Source organism: Phlebotomus papatasi, chromosome 2, assembly GCF_024763615.1.
Source record: "Phlebotomus papatasi isolate M1 chromosome 2, Ppap_2.1, whole genome shotgun sequence".
Lineage (NCBI taxonomy): Eukaryota > Metazoa > Arthropoda > Insecta > Diptera > Psychodidae > Phlebotomus > Phlebotomus papatasi.
Window position 1 is genome coordinate 18,893,830 of NC_077223.1, and position 18,768 is coordinate 18,912,597.

An 18,768-nucleotide genomic window follows, 5' to 3' on the forward strand; every position below is an offset into this window, starting at 1 on the left:
CGTGTAAAATGAAAAAGAAGTATGTTACCACTAAGACTTGCGAGAAAGTACGAGAATTTGATTCAAAGTACAATTTAATCTGACACAAATTTCGTTAGTTTTGAAAAAATCGTTCGAATTTGGGAGGTGAGAAATGTCAAAAATACCCCCCGAGCGTTCGAATTTAGGAGACTCTACTGTAGTATAGTATGTGCAGTGAAGTATTATAAACTATAATTAATAATAATAATAATAATTTATTGACTGATGCCCATGTTACATAATATAACAATAAGAACTATACAATAAATAGTGTTAATTTGTTTTCTTCACTGTATAGTTTTTCTGCCCATTTTAATCCAAGTCAAAATGCAATGTAACCATTTCCTGTTTACATGTGTTTTCCCCTACCATATTTGATACCTCATGAAAAGTACATTCATCCTAGAAAGGTCAGTAAAAAATAAAATTGTGAAAGTGAAGAAGTTATAGTTTTTCCATCAATTTCTCTATTTATTGGTTTCAATAATTTTGTTTTTGTTGATGAAATTTATTTTTCTTTAAAAGATCATTTATAACATTTATATAATAAAATGTAAATTAATTCTACAAAATTCTCATGAATTTTCACAATGTACTTTCAATTGAGAAAAACATTACATTTTCCCTTAATATTAGATAGGTTTAAACGCAAGAAAAATTTAATTTAAGACATGCTTAAAACGGTGAGAAACCCCAAAACCCACCTACTTATCGATATAATTAAGCAATCAATTGATGAATGAACTTCTCTCGAAAGTTCAATAGAAAAGCAGAGGAAGGAGTTCTGGGCGATGAATGTGGGTGGATTCTTTTCACCTCAAAATAACCCTGGGGTTTAAATTAAATTTAGCATTTCATCGTTAAAGTGCATGATTGGAGGATAATCCTTATAAAATTTAATTACCCAGATATAATAAGTCACGTAATATATACTTATCAGCACGAAAATAGCGCAATAACGTGAAATTGATGATTCTTTCTGTCTTCAAGCCATTCATGCTTAAAATTTTCAAGTGTTCTATCTCACTCAAAAAGGAGCTATCACTGCAAATATGCAGTTACCATTTGGTACCATCATCTTTTCCGCAATTTTATCGTTGGGAAATAGTGTAGTTTATTTGAGAAGCAGAAGTTTGCGTGGTCCCAGGACGTGGAACAGTGGTGTTGAATGCATAAAGAATATTGCAAGTTTCTACTTCACTGAAAATCGGATACTACGAACAAAATCCATTTCCCTAGTTCACATGACTAATCTCACAAGCCCAGCACGTGAAATTGATGTGTCATTTGCCGAAATTGTGAATAATTTGGTTGAAAAAGAATTCTTCAAAGAGAGCCTCATTCGAATTGCAACAGATTCTGATGAACGTGCAGAAAATTTCAATGAAAATTCCTTCAAACCAATTACACCTTCTGATTACTATATCCTGATCACGGACAGTCATGAGAAAGTATGCTCTGCACAAATTCATCTTTTTTGTCCTTTATTAAATGATATTAAAATTTTCAGATTATTAACTTAATTAAAAACAAACTAAAGAAATCCATTGTATGGAGTCAGCGGGCAAAGTTTCTGATTATCTTCAATAATTCAAAAGTTTTGGCTACATCAGGCAACCTACAAAATTTTGTAGAGAGATTTTTCAAAAAATTGCTGGATTTATTTGATATAACCGATGTAGTTTACGCTTTTGCAAGTGGTATCGTCACATATGATATTTTTAGTACAAGACTTTATCAAAGGACTGTGGATGGAAGATGTGGTAAGGCATTTTTACTATTCAGTAATAACCTAGTAAAATCGATAAGTAACTTTTGCTAGATCGAATGTTCGAGCGTACTACAATGAGAGAAATCCGAAAAAGTTAAAATAGTTCCGGAAATGTTAATTTTACCCTGCATTGTTGATCCGAAATCGGTGTAAATATTATGCTTTCTAGGTATATTATGGGTTAAAGTTACCCTTTTTCATATTAATTTTACACTTAAAAAGGTGTAAAATTAACATTAAAAAATGTTGATATATTTTTACACCTAAAAGTGTCAAATTTCTGAGTTTTTAAAATTTAAACACTGAAAAATATATTATACACGCATATTTTAAGAAATTCATAAAGATTGATAGTGACATAAAGTTTGATTGTGCCTTTTAAATATGTGTTACTTTTAAAAAGGTTTAAACCGGTCAATTTGACCGGGTCTTGGTAGGATTACTGAGAGAAATCCGAAAAAGTTAAAATAACATTCCGGAAATGTTAATTTTACGCTGCATTATTGATCCGAAATCGGTGTAAATATTATGCTTTTTAGGTGTATTATGGGTTAAAGTTACCCTTTTTCATGTTAATTTTACACTTAAAAAGGTGTAAAATTAACATTAGAAAATGTTGACATATTTTTACACCTAAAAAGTGTTAAAGTTACGAGGAAAAAAAGTTAATAGCACCCTCTTTTTTCTCAGTGATTTGTGATAAGGGGATACGCGTGATACGTATATTTTGCAATACAATTTTTTGTAAAATAGTGCAATAGAGTAAATTAAGCAAATTCAAAACCTGTTCCAAATGGAAACTTTTCGCTACTCCAAATGGAAACGTCATTTTTTCCATGATAAATACAGTATTAAATTTTTATTTATATATTTTCTATACCTCAGTTTCATTATTTAGGTAATTTTGCTCCGTATAAAGCAAAAATCCACTCATATTCACAAATTTTAATTTGTTAATTTCTCAGAAAAATTAAAAGTGTACGTTTTCACCATCGAATTTTTCATCAATCAACCATGTTTTACAATGAAAAACACATTAGGGTGATTGTTCTTTATTACTTTTTTTTACATATATGTAATATTTCTGGCAGAATTATGTGAAATTAAGTGCTAATATTTATTGTTAATTGTACGTGAAGTTTTCAAATGAAATAATTACCTATTTCGTGAACAAAAAGGGTTTTTCTGAAGTGTCTGCAGATGCTTCAATAGGGAACCCCGGAAATATCATTTTTTTTGGAGAGATTTTCTTATTGTTTTAGATGGGAAAGGAGAAAAGACCAGGAATAAGAACAAATCCTACAGTGAAGAGCAACTGAACAGGGTTTTGGAAGCTTTTCGTCGCGGTTTCACTTTAACTGTTTGTCTCCAATTAGAAACTTTCCCTTGTCTCCATTTGGATTAAAATGTTTCCAATAGAAGCATTTTGCACTCGTGTATTTTTCTTGTATTTAAGAAGTTTTCAATTTATATCTGAAGAATTTTCACTAAACAGTAACATACTAGAAGAGTTTAGGAACAAATTTATGTAATTTTCTTCAGAAAAATATTAACTTAATATGATGAATCTTCTGTTAAAGTTAAGGAGTCTGGAAATGGTTTTGAATTAGGACATTTACCCTATGTGTATGAAAATTTTGAGTCATACGTATTAAATTTTTAAGAGATATAGCCTTTAGACATTTTTTCGGATCTTTTTTCTCAAAATTTAATTTTTGAAATCGATAGTTAAAATTTATCAAAAGCTAATGCTCTGCTTTTATTTAAATTTTACATACTTGTTCTAGATACGACAATTTAGTGCTTTAACAAAGGATTTTTATTTTCATATAGGTCACACCTTATTTTACAGTGCGAAACGTGATATAAAATACGGCGAAAATAATAATTTTTTGTATATAAAGTTCTCCAAAAAATCCTAAATTCAGTTTTTTTTTTAAAACCTTTCGTTAAAGTACGAGTTTAACTCATCAGCTAATCGGAAATTTAGTTTTGTGACTTCAGGTGAATCAAAACTGAATGATCGTGACCACTGCAAAGAACATTTTATCAATAAAGATCTCAAAAAATCAGATTCTAACGGCTGAATTTTGAAAATTTTTAAATGTTAGTATCCTGTCTGACACAACTTTAAATATGTTTAAGATTTTTTTATTGTGTTAAAAAAAATTAAAGATAACTTGCTGTTTTATTTGGTTACAGTAATGAATTTGAGCTACCGAATTGGTAATTCCCTTCAGTTTAGAGTTAACCCTTTAAGGACGATTGGAACACCGGTGTCCCATAAAGAAACTAAATTTTCCTGACTACCTAAAGTTTTTTTTTTCTTATGTCTGTACATAATTGTAAAGTAGAAGGTTGAAGGAATCTAGAATATTTTTTGCAAGTCTCTAGCTATTGCTATGTAGTAAATATTTAAGCTCAAAAATGGTGAATTTAAAAATTCACAAATTCATAATTGACTTTATTTATTTTTTATACTTCTAATAATTTTTAAGCAAAACCCTTTTGGCAATATAAACTACAATACACATATGTAATATTTTTCATTAAAGCAAAAAATATTATTCATTGATATTGTCAGATAAATTACTTAAATTTTTGGGCTATTTTTGTCCCTATCGTTCATAGAAGCATAAAATACACCGAATCAGACTCTGTTGAACTTTCCAAGGTTAGATGTAAGACTTATCATTGATTATCTTTCTCAGTTTTATTGTTGATTTTCAGTCCGTAAAAAATGTCTCTTCGTTAAAGGGTCAAGCAATCATTTATAAAGTTTTTTTTTTACTATTCGAATTCAAAGACTGAGCGGTACAGAATCATTTTTTCTTCAACTTGTTACCCTTCTGTAAGTTAAACGATGAAAGATATTGACTTCCTGTCTTCAGTGACCACTCCTAGAAAAAAAAACAACCTCAAATTCGTTTCATTTTTCATTTAATTAATTTTTGGAGGTTTTGTATAGCTTGCAGGTGAACGTTTCGCACGTTTCGTCCATACACACCTGACCGTAAAATTCGCCATTTTAAATTTTCGAAAGTCCAAGGTCAACCACTCCAAAGAGGCTCAATTTTTAACAAAATTGCTTAAATTTAGATTTTTGAAAGGTCTTGAAATTTCCAATCCGGTTGCATTTGCTTTACATTGATAATGAATCGGTAAAGTACCGGTAAATAATTTACCTTACATGAATTCACTTTTTTATTTGTATGCTTGTTACTCATACCAAAACATACTAAAATTCGCTCTTCATAAGCAATTTTATTTTTCTTTCATAACTTTTCTGAAAAACCAGTGGCAGACCTTTTTAAACCCGGTTTTTAGTTTATTTCGAAAACTGCTAATGATATTATATCGCTCTTTGAAGATTTAATTTTGAAGAAAGTTTTTAAATTTTAATCGTTGAGAAACTGAAATTTCCCTTGAACGTGAACCCTTGAATCACTATCTCAAACCGTTTAACCGGTTTAATAATAATAATAATAAAGCTGGCACAACATTCCATGAAGGAACAAGGCCTTTCCGCAAGGGGATTTCTAGACATGCATTATTCTTTTTTCTTATATGGGATGAGGTTGTCAGTCCCATGCCCGTGGAAACAAGTACAGTGAAGCTCACTGGATACAATTCGAACACCTTTAACGCCAGAAAAAATTCCTGGTGACCTAAAGGATTCGAACCTGGGATACTTGCATCACAGAGCGAATGCTCTACCACTTGACCCATTGAGTGCCCCATTTAATAAAACCGATTTAGCCCCTTTAATAAAAAATTAGTACAATTTGAGTTCCAGACACAATAAAATCATTCTTTATCATATCTTACTTCTTTAGAAAAAATTATTGCCAAGCGGCTTGATTCCTGCCATGACGGAAAAATCCGTGGTTTAGCGGCACTTCAAGAACAAGCCCTAGAGACAACCACTATGACTCTAAATGATTGTAACTTGAGGATCTGTTGTCAGGTGTCCCCGCCTTTTGTCGACGAAGAATGCGAAACGGGAATCGAATTGGCTCTCATCCGGGTAATCTGGGATCAAATGAAGTTCGATCCTGAGATCGTCTGTACAAACATGAGTCGCGGAGATATAGAAGATGGGGTAGCTACAGATCTACTAAATGAACTAGTAGAGAGAAGATGTGACCTTTTGATTGGATCCTTCTTCCCTGACAACGATCTCGAAGATTTTGGTCAATCGGTAACCTATATGGAGGACAGTTATACTTGGTATGCTCCGCTAGCTGAATACAGAGCTCCATGGAAGAGTCTCCTGGTGATTTTCCTATACAGTACATGGCTACTGTTAATTTTCTCACTAATCTGGGCTGGATCTATGTGGTATGTCTTGGGTAGGTTTTCCCATCGTGAAAACCACCACCACAAATTGTACATCCTATGCCTTCTAAATGCTTGGCAAGTGCTAATTGGGATCAGTACCAACAATCGTCCAAATCACATGCCACTTAGGCTCCTCTTCATCAGTATCGCACTCTATGGACTAAATATAGCCACCATCTATACTTCAAAACTCATCACGGTCTTCACGAATCCCATCTTCGATGATCAGATTGATACCAGAGAGAAGATTCTGATCTCTGGGCTACCCTTTGGTGGTCGCGCTGAGTATCACGATTGGTTCGACAATGGAGATGAAACTGACAAAGTTGTACTTAAAAGATTCAACATATCTGCAGATTTTCAACCAACTACTGAGAGTCTAGTGCGCGTAAGAGAAGGGAAACAAATTCTCTTGGCAAACCGGATGTTTGTCCTCAGTAACAATTACAATGATTTAATTTTTGGTTTTCGCGACAATGTATTTTCGAACCCTATGGAAATTATAACTACAAAAGGTAAGGTATTTTCTTAAACAGATTTTTTATATTTTTAATCAGGGGGGTGACAGTAGCTCTGAAAAATGCGACCAGTTTTAGTGTAAATTTTTCCCTGTTTTCTTACACATTTCACGTGATATCTCCAAAACTACGTAGGTTGCCAATTTGGGGTCTTCGGTTGCCTATTCTATATTAAATTGGCTTTTATTTTGTATTTGTGTTTTTTGGCAATTCACTCTACAATGACAGAAAACAGCTAATAAACTCAAAAGTTTTTTCGGCACGCTAAAAACATATGGGAAACATAGGAAACGTCATGCCCCTGTTTTTAATCTTGACAAAACGCATTGGACCCATGGGACAATTCGCGAAGAATTATTTAAAATCCTCAAAATACACCTTAAATTTTCCTAAGTAGCATTCATATGCAAATTGCCCCACTTTCCCTTACAATGGTAACCTAGAGTTATTTTTTTTTTTTTTTTTGAAAGAATGTTATATTTGTGTAAATTTTCCATTTTTTGTTATTGTGTATTAAAGATTCATCAATGTTTAATCTTCCATTTAAAGCGTTCATTATTGCATGAATACTCAGGATTGACAATAAATGTATGAGGGATGACAAGATAAAGTCTGACAGGTTTATCGATAAAATCCTTCATTTAACCTAAACTATAGAACCCAATAAACCCTTTCTAAAAGTCTCTATAGGAAACTTACACAATTTACCCAAAAGCGCTTTTCCAAATAAAATAAAGCACAAATAACTATGTCAGTGATTTATATGAATTTAATGCCTTTAGCATCCTATTTGGTGTATTCAATTTTCACGTTTAGTAAAATTTCTTGCCATCAATCTTTGCATAAAATCTATTCTATAATATACTATCTTTTGTGTACCACAAGCAACCCTAAATTACAATGCTATATTGTTAAATATAATGCAATAGCTGAAAGGGTTTAATTAAAACAGAAGCTTTTGAGCCATTGTGATCATCAATATTGGAATCAATAGACAAATGTGTGAATGGGATTTCTGTTTTCGAAGCATCATTATAAATTCCCAAGAGACTCTCATCTTTTGTGTAAAAGGTGGTATTCTGTCGAGTGACCATTCCAACACCATTTAAGAACCTAATTCCTAATAGTCCTAAAGAAATGCCTTCTCAGGCAGTATCGATCTCTATAGACGTTTAATTAAAAGCACGGATGTGATAATCTGATTATTGAAATTGAATACCTCGTAGCAAGTTCTATATAGTGAATGATGGGGTAAATTTAAGCAGCTGAAGATTTCAAGGACTCGTATGGCAAACAACATCGAATAAATGTATTCCAGTTATTTTAATCCACCTACATTTCACTTCTTTTGCAAGTATTAAATTTATTACCCGAAAATTTTATAATTCCGAATGACTTGTATGTCTGAAACTACCCCATCCTCTCCTAATATGGTTTCAGGATTAAGTACCTAATTACAACACACAAATATATATCTCCCATTGGTTAATGATCTTCCTATTGTAATAAGACCTCTGGCACACCTTTATCAGGAAAATTTCATGAAATCCTATCCCTTTCTGTCTCAAACGTTTTGCATAATGGCTTTCCCGTTTTTTGGCACTCAAATTGGATTGAATTAAATTTAATTTGTTATGATGATCAAAAGAGAAAGAAATATATAACGTTTGAGAAAGAAAGAAATGTAATTTTTGATTTTATTAAATTTTCTTGATCTGTAAGATGTACCAGTTATTAGTATACTTTTATCATGAGGTAAATTGATTTAACTGATCGTCCTGCATAATTTTTTGTATCTATTTTATTCTCAATATTTTTATGTAAAGAAAAGCACAGCATAGAGTAAAGTGGTACAAGTTGGACAGGGCTTTTTTTCTTGATAAATTTAGTACTTCATTTTTATTTGTATATTTTTAATGCTTTAGTTTTATAATTTGGTGCATTCTGCTTAAAAACAAATTTTGTACTGTATTTATAAAGAAATAAGCCATGTCCAACTTATATCACTTTACCCTAAGTGTCACTCAGAGCAAGAGTAGTGGGCTATTTTATATATTTTAGTATGAAAGTGCATTTGCTCTAAGCTTCTCATTATTAAATGCTATAAGTGGAAAATTAGATTTACGAATTCAATTAATTTTCTATTTATTTAATTAATTTTTTGATTTATTTAGGAACACAATTTATTTATTAGTTCAATTAACACAGAGAGGAGAAATCCCACTAATCATACTTTATTTGTGTAGTTCACTGTTTCACAAACACCAGTTGTTATAGTTTATTCAATTGAACTATCAATAAATATTTAACAGTGATTGAAATTTGACCACTTTACTCATACAGTATAGTAAATACAGTAAATAAATACACTGGTCAAATATAATGCAGCAATATTTACCATAATCCATTTACCCGCTTTACAATTCGTTTGTGCATGGTATCCAGTTTAATTTGAAAATTGGGGAAAAATCCCGATTTATAAAATGCCCCAATTGCTCCTTATTCGAAGGTACCCTACCTAGTCCCCGGCAAGTGGCCTTCAAAGTTGAAGCCAATTTCTTACTTTCACATACAAATGCGCATGGGAATTTTTCTGCACTCGTGATCGTTATTCTAAAAAATATTTAAAAATTGAGACGTTTTCCCGTATTATAAGATACCTTTCCGTATGGAGGGATAAATATACTAAATTGTTGTTTAAATAATTTTTTTCCTTGGAGCACTGTGAGCTGAGTCCGAGATCAATTTAGGAATTGGCTTCAAATTGCTCCATATAAAAAGGCCAACTTGCCAGGCGCTTGTACCCTACTTACGCCTAATTAAGTTAAAGTACCCTCTAGTCTGCCTGAGCTTGTTGAATTTTGGGGGTAAAGAATCGCGTCGAGCCAATTTCCTCCATTTCGACTGCCGAGAGCAGTTTACTCGACGCGATTCTTTACCCCCAAAATTCAACTCACAATCGAATTTTCACGCATTCCGAGTTGCAAGCACCCCGAGTTGCACGCATTTCGAGGTCACCTGTATAGAATCTCAGCTACCATAAGCTTATCTGGGCTTATCACTGGTTTTCAAATTATAATGCCGTTCGAATTAAAAATCTGATCCAAAAGTAGCGTTAGAGTGTGCAAAATTTGGAATTAAACAAAGAAGACTTTATTTTCGGACACTTCCACTTCCAAAGACTTCCAAGCACTTCATTTTCAACTGTACACCACTTCCGACCCTAATATCTCCCCCTTGAATAAAGGCAATTTACTTATTGCCGCTGGAATGAGAAGTCCTCGGTTCTCTGTGCGAATCTGATTTATTGAACAATTTCTTAGACTATTTATACAAAATTATTTTTACCCCACTTTAATTGCTAGGATAGACTTTGTGAGCCCTCAATGCGTCATTGCAGACTAGCATATTCTTTATTTTGCTGACCGAAACTGCTGATTAAGATGTGAATTAACTGACCATAATGACCTAAATTAATTGGGAACTTAACAATTTTTAATCGTTTATAACTAGAAAACTATTAGTTGGAATTTTCCCAAAATGATATAAGATATATTTGAGAGTATGGAGAATAGGATGATAAAGGTGCAGACTCATTTAACATCCTAGTTTCTTTGATATTCATTGTCAAAGTGATGTCAATTTTGCATGTTTTGTGAAATGACTCGTTATAATTAAAACTAAAATTGTTACATTAGTCAAACTATTGAGATCTAATCAAAATAATAGGATATTCCTAGTAGTAAAATTATGTAAAAATAGTCTAGTAGTCCTTAAATCCTTTTAGGATGAACCATATGCTTAGAAATTAGGGGTAACGAAAACCCTTGCAGAGCAATCAGCAGTTTTAAGCTGGCTATACATTAGACATAATTTATTGAAATATTTCTTTTCAATATCAAATATTGACAAAAATTGCCTCCACATTGCAAAGATATATTGACAAAAATGTTTCAATATTAAAGAAAATTGTTTAATAGGCAAATATTGAAATATTTGTTTCAATATGGAACATTTTATTCAATATTTTAGGCCAAATTATGTCAATAAAAAATTTCAGTCACATTGAAATAAAATTTCAAAGAAATTCTAAATATCAAATTGATTTGATATTTCCTTCAATATTTTTTAATGGTCAGGAATCTTCTTCCTTCAGAACATCACAGAACTGCCGGATTTTCCTTGTTCATGAATGAAAACACATCCAAGATAAAAAACTAAGTCAAGACACATCTCTCCTGCTTCCTCCAGAAAATCCCAGATTCTTGAAATTTTGTTATATATTTTGTTCTATCTCCTCAAGAACCTACCTTGGTCAGCACTAATCACCTACTTCCTCCAGAAAATCTCAGAATTTCTGGGATTTTCTTGAATAGCCCAAAACACTTCAGATACCTTCTGTTGTGAGAGGATTCCTGGAGCTTCCTCCAGAAATCCCAGATCTTCTGGGATTCTCTTGTATATTATGCCCAAAACACTTCAGATCAGATACTTTCTGTGGTCAGAGGATTCCTGTAGGCAATTATTGAAATATTGGTTTCAATATTCGCTTCAATATTGAAGTTTCCTTTCAATGTCACTTTGAAATGCTATTTCAATAATTTGTCTAATGTGTAGACAGCTTCAGTGAAACCAAATTCTTTTAATTTTTACGTTAATTTATTCGTATCCTTAACAGGATATAAGGACGTTATGTTGAAATCGTGGTAATTTGGGTATCAAAAAATATTCTAATATGTTTTAAAAACTCTTAATTGGCATATTTGATTGTAAAATATCGTAATTCAAAATTACTTAAAACTAAAATGTTCCTCATCCGGAACAATAGGTGTGATTAGAAGGAATCACACTTAATATATGGGTTTCCTGAAAAATGTATGACTTTCCCATGAGTTTTCTAGAAAATTTATTTTTGAAAAATGTAAGGGTTTTCTGTGAGTTACTTGAAAAAATGTATGGGCTCCCAGAATTCTTCGGGTTCCATTGGGTACCATGAGAAATACATGACTCCCAGGGTTTCCTGAAAAATGCATGGATTCCCTGTAAATGCCCTGAAGAATGTATGAATTTCCCGAGTTCCCTGAAAAATGTGTGGATCCCCCGGGTTCCCAGGATTTCCCATGAATTCCCTGGCCAAACAGGCTCAAGTTCCTTGAAATCACTTTTACCCGTTGACTAAACTAAGAAAAAAATTAGCAAAAATATGATAAATCTCAAGAAATGTCTGTAAAATGGTCTCGGGAAGCCTGAGAAAATCTGTTTGCAAAACTTTGGAAAAACCGCGACTTTTCAATGAAATCCTCATGAAGCTTCGCGGAATATGAGAAACTCTTGTCGATGAAATATGAGCAAGAAGTACCTTTGTTCTTCCTGGTAAATTCATTCCACAAAAGGATTTTACTTACCCACACAAAAACAATGCAAAAGCATCTTTTGAGGTTTTCTTCCCGTTTCTCCTCCAAAAACAATGACAATATCTTGATCTTCTTAGGATTTCCTTTGCTGCTCGATTTCAACAACATCATTAGCATACTGAAAGACAATGGCATCACATTCAAGCTCTACAACGATTTTATGTACAACATCACAATTCTGGCCCGCATGAGGACAACTAATAACGAGGGTGAGTTGTAAAATAATTTTTTTTTATTTAAATATATTTGCACATAAAATAGTGAAATAATCTCCTCATAAATACAGAAATAGATACTGTCTTGACGATGAAGCACCTTCAGGGACCATTCATCATTCTCTTGTACGGCTACATCCTCAGTATAATTGTCTTTTGTGGTGAACTGATCCGTCACAGATGGTTCTCAAAATGAATAATACAGTGAGGAGGAGGTTCACATTGCTCCTGTATCTTACTCTTGCGAATTGAAAAATAAAAGATTTTTGCCTAAGAGTAACATTTTTTTTAAAAAGAAAAAATAATTTAAAAATTCGATAAATTCACGCATTGGAATTGCAGAGATGGCTGAGAACTTCAAGGAGAAAAAAAAAGGCATTCAGTCACTTGCCCTCCTTTTCCTCAAAAAACTAAACCGATCGAGGAGTGCATGGAAGATTCCACCCGGAATCCTCTGATGCTTATTAATCAGTTCCTCAATGGCAAAGGCTGTCTTCTGCTTGAGTTCCTCAGGTGTCAGATTGGGATCATAGGGAATAGGTGGTCCTAGAAATGTTCGCAATTTCACCGGAAAGCCCCCATAGATGGGCCGTACTGGGATGTGTGTGGCATTGTAAAACTTTATCAGCCATCTCTTGAGAATTCCCACTGATCGAAAGGCCTCACGGAGATTTTGCGTAAACATAGGAATGATGGGGGCTTTTGCATCAATGGCCACTTTAGCAAATCCTATTCGATTCTTCCACAGCAACTCATATCGATTGTCTCCAAACTGAGCCTCGTACACTCCACCCGGCGAAATCGCCAGCAAATTACCGTCGCGTAACGTCGAAGTGCATGATTGTATTGTACCCGGACTCACTTTGCAGGCATCACTGATAATGCCCCAGCCGGGTATCTTGAAGAGAAACCGATCGGCAACTGTGTAAATTAAGCGATCCTTGGCCAGGAGGACACGTGCCACGAAGTAGTACATGTCAATGGGTACAGCACCATGGTAGTATACAATAAGAGCTGGTCCTTCCTGCGGAAGGTGATGTAGGCCAATCACTTCGTATCCATGGTATAGCCATGCATGAGCATCCCATACAGCCGATACAATTTTACGACCTACATCCCAGAAGTCGAGATCACTTGATACCGCTTGCATTATAATTCGTCTGCAAAGTAAATAAAGGTTTTTTTTGCGAAACTCAGGATAAGGCACCCTTATACGGGATTTAGACCTAAGGCTTAGTCATATGGCTTAATTTCTTTAATTCTTCATGTGCCAAGGTTTTTTTCGTAAAATTGAGACTTAGGATTATATCTTAAGGGAAAATGATCCATATGATTCTGAAAAACTAATAAAATTGGCTACTAATTTAAGATTTTAAGACTTTGGAACCTGGGCTAAATATCTAGTCTCATAACCGCTTTATACGATTTCGCAAATAGAAGACAAGTTTTCGGCTTTAAAGAGTTACCTGTGCCTCGAAGACTAAAAAACAAACACATTTTCCCAATTTTTCCCTAATACAACTATATTTTTTTAAATACAAAATGTTAAGGATTTAAACTGAGATTATTCAATTATTATTATTATTTAAACTGAGATTATTATCTTAGCTCAAAGTACTCCTTTTGTTCCATAAAAGTCGTGTGTTTGGGAAAAAGTTCGAGATTAAGAAAGCATTTTTAGGAATTCTTCTGTTATTGGTAAATATCTTTAATAAAAGATTAAATACAATATGTATTGCAAGGTTTAAAAACAATATATTTTCGTAATATTTCATTCAAAAATTTTTAAAAATCAGCTGTTGTTACTTGATTTTCAGAAACCCACTTAAGACAACAATGTTTACGTGAACCAAATACGGGAATAACGAAGACCTTGGGACCTCAAAAATTCAGGAATGCGAGCTTTCTTATGTCGAGGTCATGAAAATCAAGATTCTTAAATCCTAGATTTCTGAGATCAAGAAAACGGGGATTATAAAATCCTAAATTTCCAGGATCCTGGGATCTTGAAAAATACCGGTGTATAGATGATCTAGGGTGCGTCAAAATCGCGAGATTCTCCGTGTTTTTTTTTGGCGTTGAGATCTTAAAAACCGAGATCCTAAAATCCTAGATTTCTGGGATCAAGAAAACCCGGTCTTAAAATCCTAGATATCCGTTATGCTACAAATTCCGAGATATCGATGATCTGTGTGTATTTTTTTTATGTCGAGATCATGAAAACAGAGATCCTAAATTTCCAGATTTCTGAAGTCAAGAATACCGGGATGCTATATCCTAGATTCCCAGGATCCCAGATTTCTGGGATCAAGAAAATCGAGATCCTAAATTCTCATATTTCTGAGATCAAGAACACCGGGATGCTAAAATCCTAGATTTTCGGGATCCCTAGATCCTGAAAAATTCGGAGTATAGATGATCTGGGGTGCATCAAAACCCCGATATTCTTCGTGTTTTTTTTGGTATTGAGATCTTGAAAACCGAGATCCTAAAATCCTAGATTTCTGGGATCAAGAAAACCCGGGTCTTAAAATCCTAGATATCGGGTATCCTAGAAATTCCGAGATATCGATGATTTAGGAAGCCTAAAGCATGGAATCGTTTGAATTTCCCCAACACTTGATATGATTTTGATAATTTCAACTATTGTCTACTTTTTGTTTGTCAGTTGTTATTTTTAGTGCATTTCATTAATTTTATTTTGATACCACTCTCGTTAAAAAATATTGATTTTTGGTTGAGATATCTCAAGAAGATGGAGAGAATCCGACAACAGATAGTTGACATTTACCTACAAAATCCAAATGCGACTTATGCGGAAATAGGAAAACTCATCGGAAAGTCGCGCTCAACAGTCCGAAAGGTAGTATTGCGATTCAAGGATACAAAGACGTTTGTCCGAAAGCAAGCTGGTGGCAGGAAGCCTGGAATTCAAGACCGCGACATGGAGAAAAGGGTGCTGGGGTACTTTCAGAGGAATTCTTCTCTATTCCTCCGAGATGTGGCCAAAAAGACGGGTATTTCACATTACCTAGTTCATGAAATTAAGAAGAAGAATGATTTAGTGACTTATAAAGCCCAACCTGCACCTCATCGTACAGATAAGCAACGACAGTCCGCCAAAACAAGGTCCAGAAAGCTGAATATAGGTGGCCAGCTATAGAGGCCAAACGGTTAGAAATAGAGACTTGGGACCTTCGGGGGACCCCCCCCATGAGTCAACCCAAGGATCGTTAACATGCCCCTCATTTACCCCCACCCCTCCACTTCCCTTCTAAAATTATGTATTTTAGAGATTGCTCAAAAACGCGTCGTGCGATTTTCTTCATTTTGGGATATGTTTTAGAGATTACCTACACTGGTAAAAATGAATGGATCACCAGGTATCATTTCAAAAGAATCATGGCCTAAAAGGTTCATTTTCATCAAATCACTTGAATTGAATTGATTATTCTTTAATGAATCACTTCAGTGATCCAAGTAAAGGATCACATTCAATGATACATTGAAAGGTTCCTCGAATCGATCAATTCAGAAAGATCGATGTTCAAGAATATTTTTCTGCCAACTAATAAAAGGAAAATAGCGAAAATGAGTTTTTAGGTTTAAAGGAATAATATAACAAGGCAGAATGAGACATTTTTGAGACAACTATTTTCAATCTTCAGGATATTACGCCAAAAAATATAGAAAATATGGGATACATTCAAATGGATCATATTGAACATTTCAATTGGATCACTATTGCGATTATTTTCCACAAATTTTCTTACTAAATAAAACCATTAAAACAGTAAAAAATGTGTTTACTGTATTTGCTCATATAAGGGGAACGTGTTTAAACTAAAAAATTGATAGCTTTAAAATTTTAACCGTGATATTTCAGCGATTGAAAATTTGGTACGATATGTCAAAAGTGATACATTTGAATGGATTGCTTGGATAATCACGCCACTTTTAGTGACGTCAGTGACAGTCACTGACACTCGCTGAGCGCATAAATAAACGGGGTGCGCTTGTCGTGGAATTTGTGTCCTTTTAGATATTTAGTGGCGCTTTTCTACAAATTATAATGCTATAGGTTAAAAAGGATTAAGTTTGGAGACTTGTGAAAACGTGAAAAATTTGCCAAAAGTGAGTAAAAAAAGCAAAAATTAAAATAATCCCCAGTTGCACGGATTTGTACAATTCCAAGTAATTTTGTCGGTGTTCCACCCCCGGAAAGAGAGAACTTTCTGTTGATCAAATAGTGAAAAAAAATCCTTAGATTTTCATTGTGTAAAAAGTGTTTTTTGCTCTACGTTCAAGCTTCGGAACATTTAGAAGCGCATATCTGGAAATATTTCATATATATATGTTTTTCTTTTAATTTGTTTTGAAGGGCAAATGCATTACATTTAAAAAAGATTAAAAAGTCATCATTTCAAAAGTTCCATTTGATCAATTTTAGAGTATCATTCACTGATCCATTGAAAAGCTCCTCAAAGTGAACCATTCAAAGTATCAAAATTTGATTCTTTTGCAATTGATCAAAATGATCTTTCAAAAAAGGATCGAAATGAAACATTTGAAATGATGGATCATATTTGATTCACCAAAAGGATCGCGAATGAATCAAAATGATCCACCTTTTTTTACCAGTGTAGGCGGACATCTCATATATACGAAAATCCCGTTGAATCATTCCTAATAACGATTTTTCAAGGTCAAAGGTTAAAATGACACTAGGGAGCGCATTTATCAAGCGAATGGGATCATGTTTGGGGTCGTTGGAAAGGTCTTGGAATTTCCGACAAAACTGAACCGGTTCCAATCAGTTTTGAACCGGTATTGGACCGGTTCATAACCGATAACTAATTTTTATGCGAAAATCAATCCTATTACTTTTAAAATTATTTTGGGGGATCTTTTGAGTGATTCATGAATCAGTTCTAATCGGTTGAGAAGCGGTAAACGGTAAACGGTAAATGATGCGAAAATACTTTTGCGGTCATCTAAGTCACGAGTTCGAGCTTCGAGCATTTCGCAAAGCCTGGGATGCTTTGCCACTCCTTTTTTTTATATGGAGTTGGCATAAGAAATGGACATTTGAATGGCTTATAGTAAATGTATGCAATTTTTCCGAGGCGCCGGTAAATTTCAAAATGCGTAATATGAACCGTTGGCGGTGAAAAAAGATGTCCCCTGAAAGTATGCAAATTTTCTGCATGCATAAAGCCGTTTCGCGCGCTTTTTCTCGGTCTCGAAAATATGCATAATCCCGGTACCCCCTTTATATTGCCATTAGGTCAGATTCATTCAAGGAATATGGGAAAAATGTAAAGTTTTCGAAGCCAGAATGTGTGGGAAGCCTGAAAGCCTTCCCCTAGAACCAGGGTATTGAATTATAAACTGGCTTAATTTCTTTATATTCCAAACTATTCGCTGGTCATGAATTATATGACATGCACCTAACAAAAAAGATAATTAAGTTTTATGTTCTCTCAATTAGTGTAACATTCAACATTTTGTTTAATGACCCCAAAGAAGTTGTTCCTGAAAAACTGCAAGTTCTGCCAATAATTTTTTACGAATCTCTGGGTCATAAAACGGTCTTAATATGAAATTCTGCCTTTGTAAACATACTCCTTATCTATGAATTATGAATAGTTCGTTTTTTCTTATCTGCAAATGACTCATTTTCATCAACATGACTATCACTGGTAACGCTCAAATGCGAAATTCTTATCAAGAATGTTGGTGTTGACCACTAAACATGCCTTGATAAAATTAAAGCGCTTCCTTTTAAACGCAAAATAAACAAAGATTGAGCAATATTTTGTGAAGATAGGTTCTATAAAAATTTGAGTAATTTATTGGAAATTTCCAGGGCAATTTCTTAATGAAATCCCCGTAGGAAACCTGTTCTTTAAATGTTAAATGGAAATGAGTATAGGCTCCGGAAAGCTTGGAATATTTTAATGGTATCACCCGGAAACTCTGTTATTTGCAAACTATGCCATAGCAATTAGTCCATAGTAGCATTCTTGGGCACTTACCTGTGCAATTTGTAAATGTAGAGAAAAATAGAGGTGAAATAAATCAGTCCAACGAATACCAATGGCAACATAAAGGTGATAATGAGCGGTGTCAGAAGCCTGGAGAGCCATATTGAGTAATCCAGATCGATGTATTGGCCTGGAATTGAAGGTGAGAGTCAAATTAGTATGCCTATGACCTCGGGGAATGAGGAAAAAATATGTACATATGGAAAAGAGTCGGAAGACCCCAAGTAAACATATCCCAAAAACTTACCAAGAGAATCTCCAAAGTACTTGATGAAAGTGGCATTTGTTGGGGCATCCATTTGTGAAAGAAGTGGACTCATCACTTTTTCACAATCACTATTGTCACATTATTTATCAGCTGGAGCCCGTGGCTTGGAAAATTGGGAGAGAAAATTGAAAAAAAAAGCAAGTAATCTTTTCCGTGTTTTTGTGCAAATATGC

At 33.9% G+C, this 18,768-nt stretch overlaps 2 protein-coding genes across 2 annotated transcripts; one reads left to right on the forward strand and one right to left on the reverse strand.

The window, feature by feature from the left end:
- The first annotated feature begins 1,073 nt into the window (after positions 1-1,073).
- Positions 1,074-12,476, forward strand: LOC129800270 (uncharacterized). Its single transcript, XM_055844545.1, has 4 exons — positions 1,074-1,472; positions 5,646-6,648; positions 12,143-12,274; positions 12,352-12,476. The coding sequence occupies exons 1-4, from the start codon at positions 1,074-1,076 to the stop codon at positions 12,474-12,476; spliced, it is 1,659 nt and encodes a 552-aa protein (XP_055700520.1).
- On the reverse strand, positions 12,280-18,647 carry LOC129802938 (transmembrane protein 68). Its single transcript, XM_055849183.1, has 3 exons — positions 18,575-18,647; positions 18,319-18,457; positions 12,280-13,440 (listed from the first exon to the last, which is right to left on the reverse strand). The coding sequence occupies exons 1-3, from the start codon at positions 18,645-18,647 to the stop codon at positions 12,660-12,662; spliced, it is 993 nt and encodes a 330-aa protein (XP_055705158.1). The 3' UTR covers positions 12,280-12,659.
- Between the last annotated feature and the right edge of the window lie 121 nt (positions 18,648-18,768).

Excerpts from the sequence above, each read along its gene's own strand:
- LOC129800270 (XM_055844545.1), top strand. The coding sequence starts at position 1,074 with ATGCAGTTACCATTTGGTACCATCATCTTTTCCGCAATTTTATCGTTG. Across the intron at positions 1,473-5,645 it reads TCACGGACAGTCATGAGAAA|CGGCTTGATTCCTGCCATGA; the intron begins GTATGCTCTGCA and ends ATTATTGCCAAG. Across the intron at positions 12,275-12,351 it reads GAGGACAACTAATAACGAGG|AAATAGATACTGTCTTGACG; the intron begins GTGAGTTGTAAA and ends TCATAAATACAG.
- LOC129802938 (XM_055849183.1), bottom strand. The coding sequence starts at position 18,647 with ATGAGTCCACTTCTTTCACAAATGGATGCCCCAACAAATGCCACTTTC. Across the intron at positions 18,458-18,574 it reads GTACTTTGGAGATTCTCTTG|GCCAATACATCGATCTGGAT; the intron begins GTAAGTTTTTGG and ends CTTCAATTCCAG. Across the intron at positions 13,441-18,318 it reads TACATTTACAAATTGCACAG|ACGAATTATAATGCAAGCGG; the intron begins GTAAGTGCCCAA and ends TTTACTTTGCAG.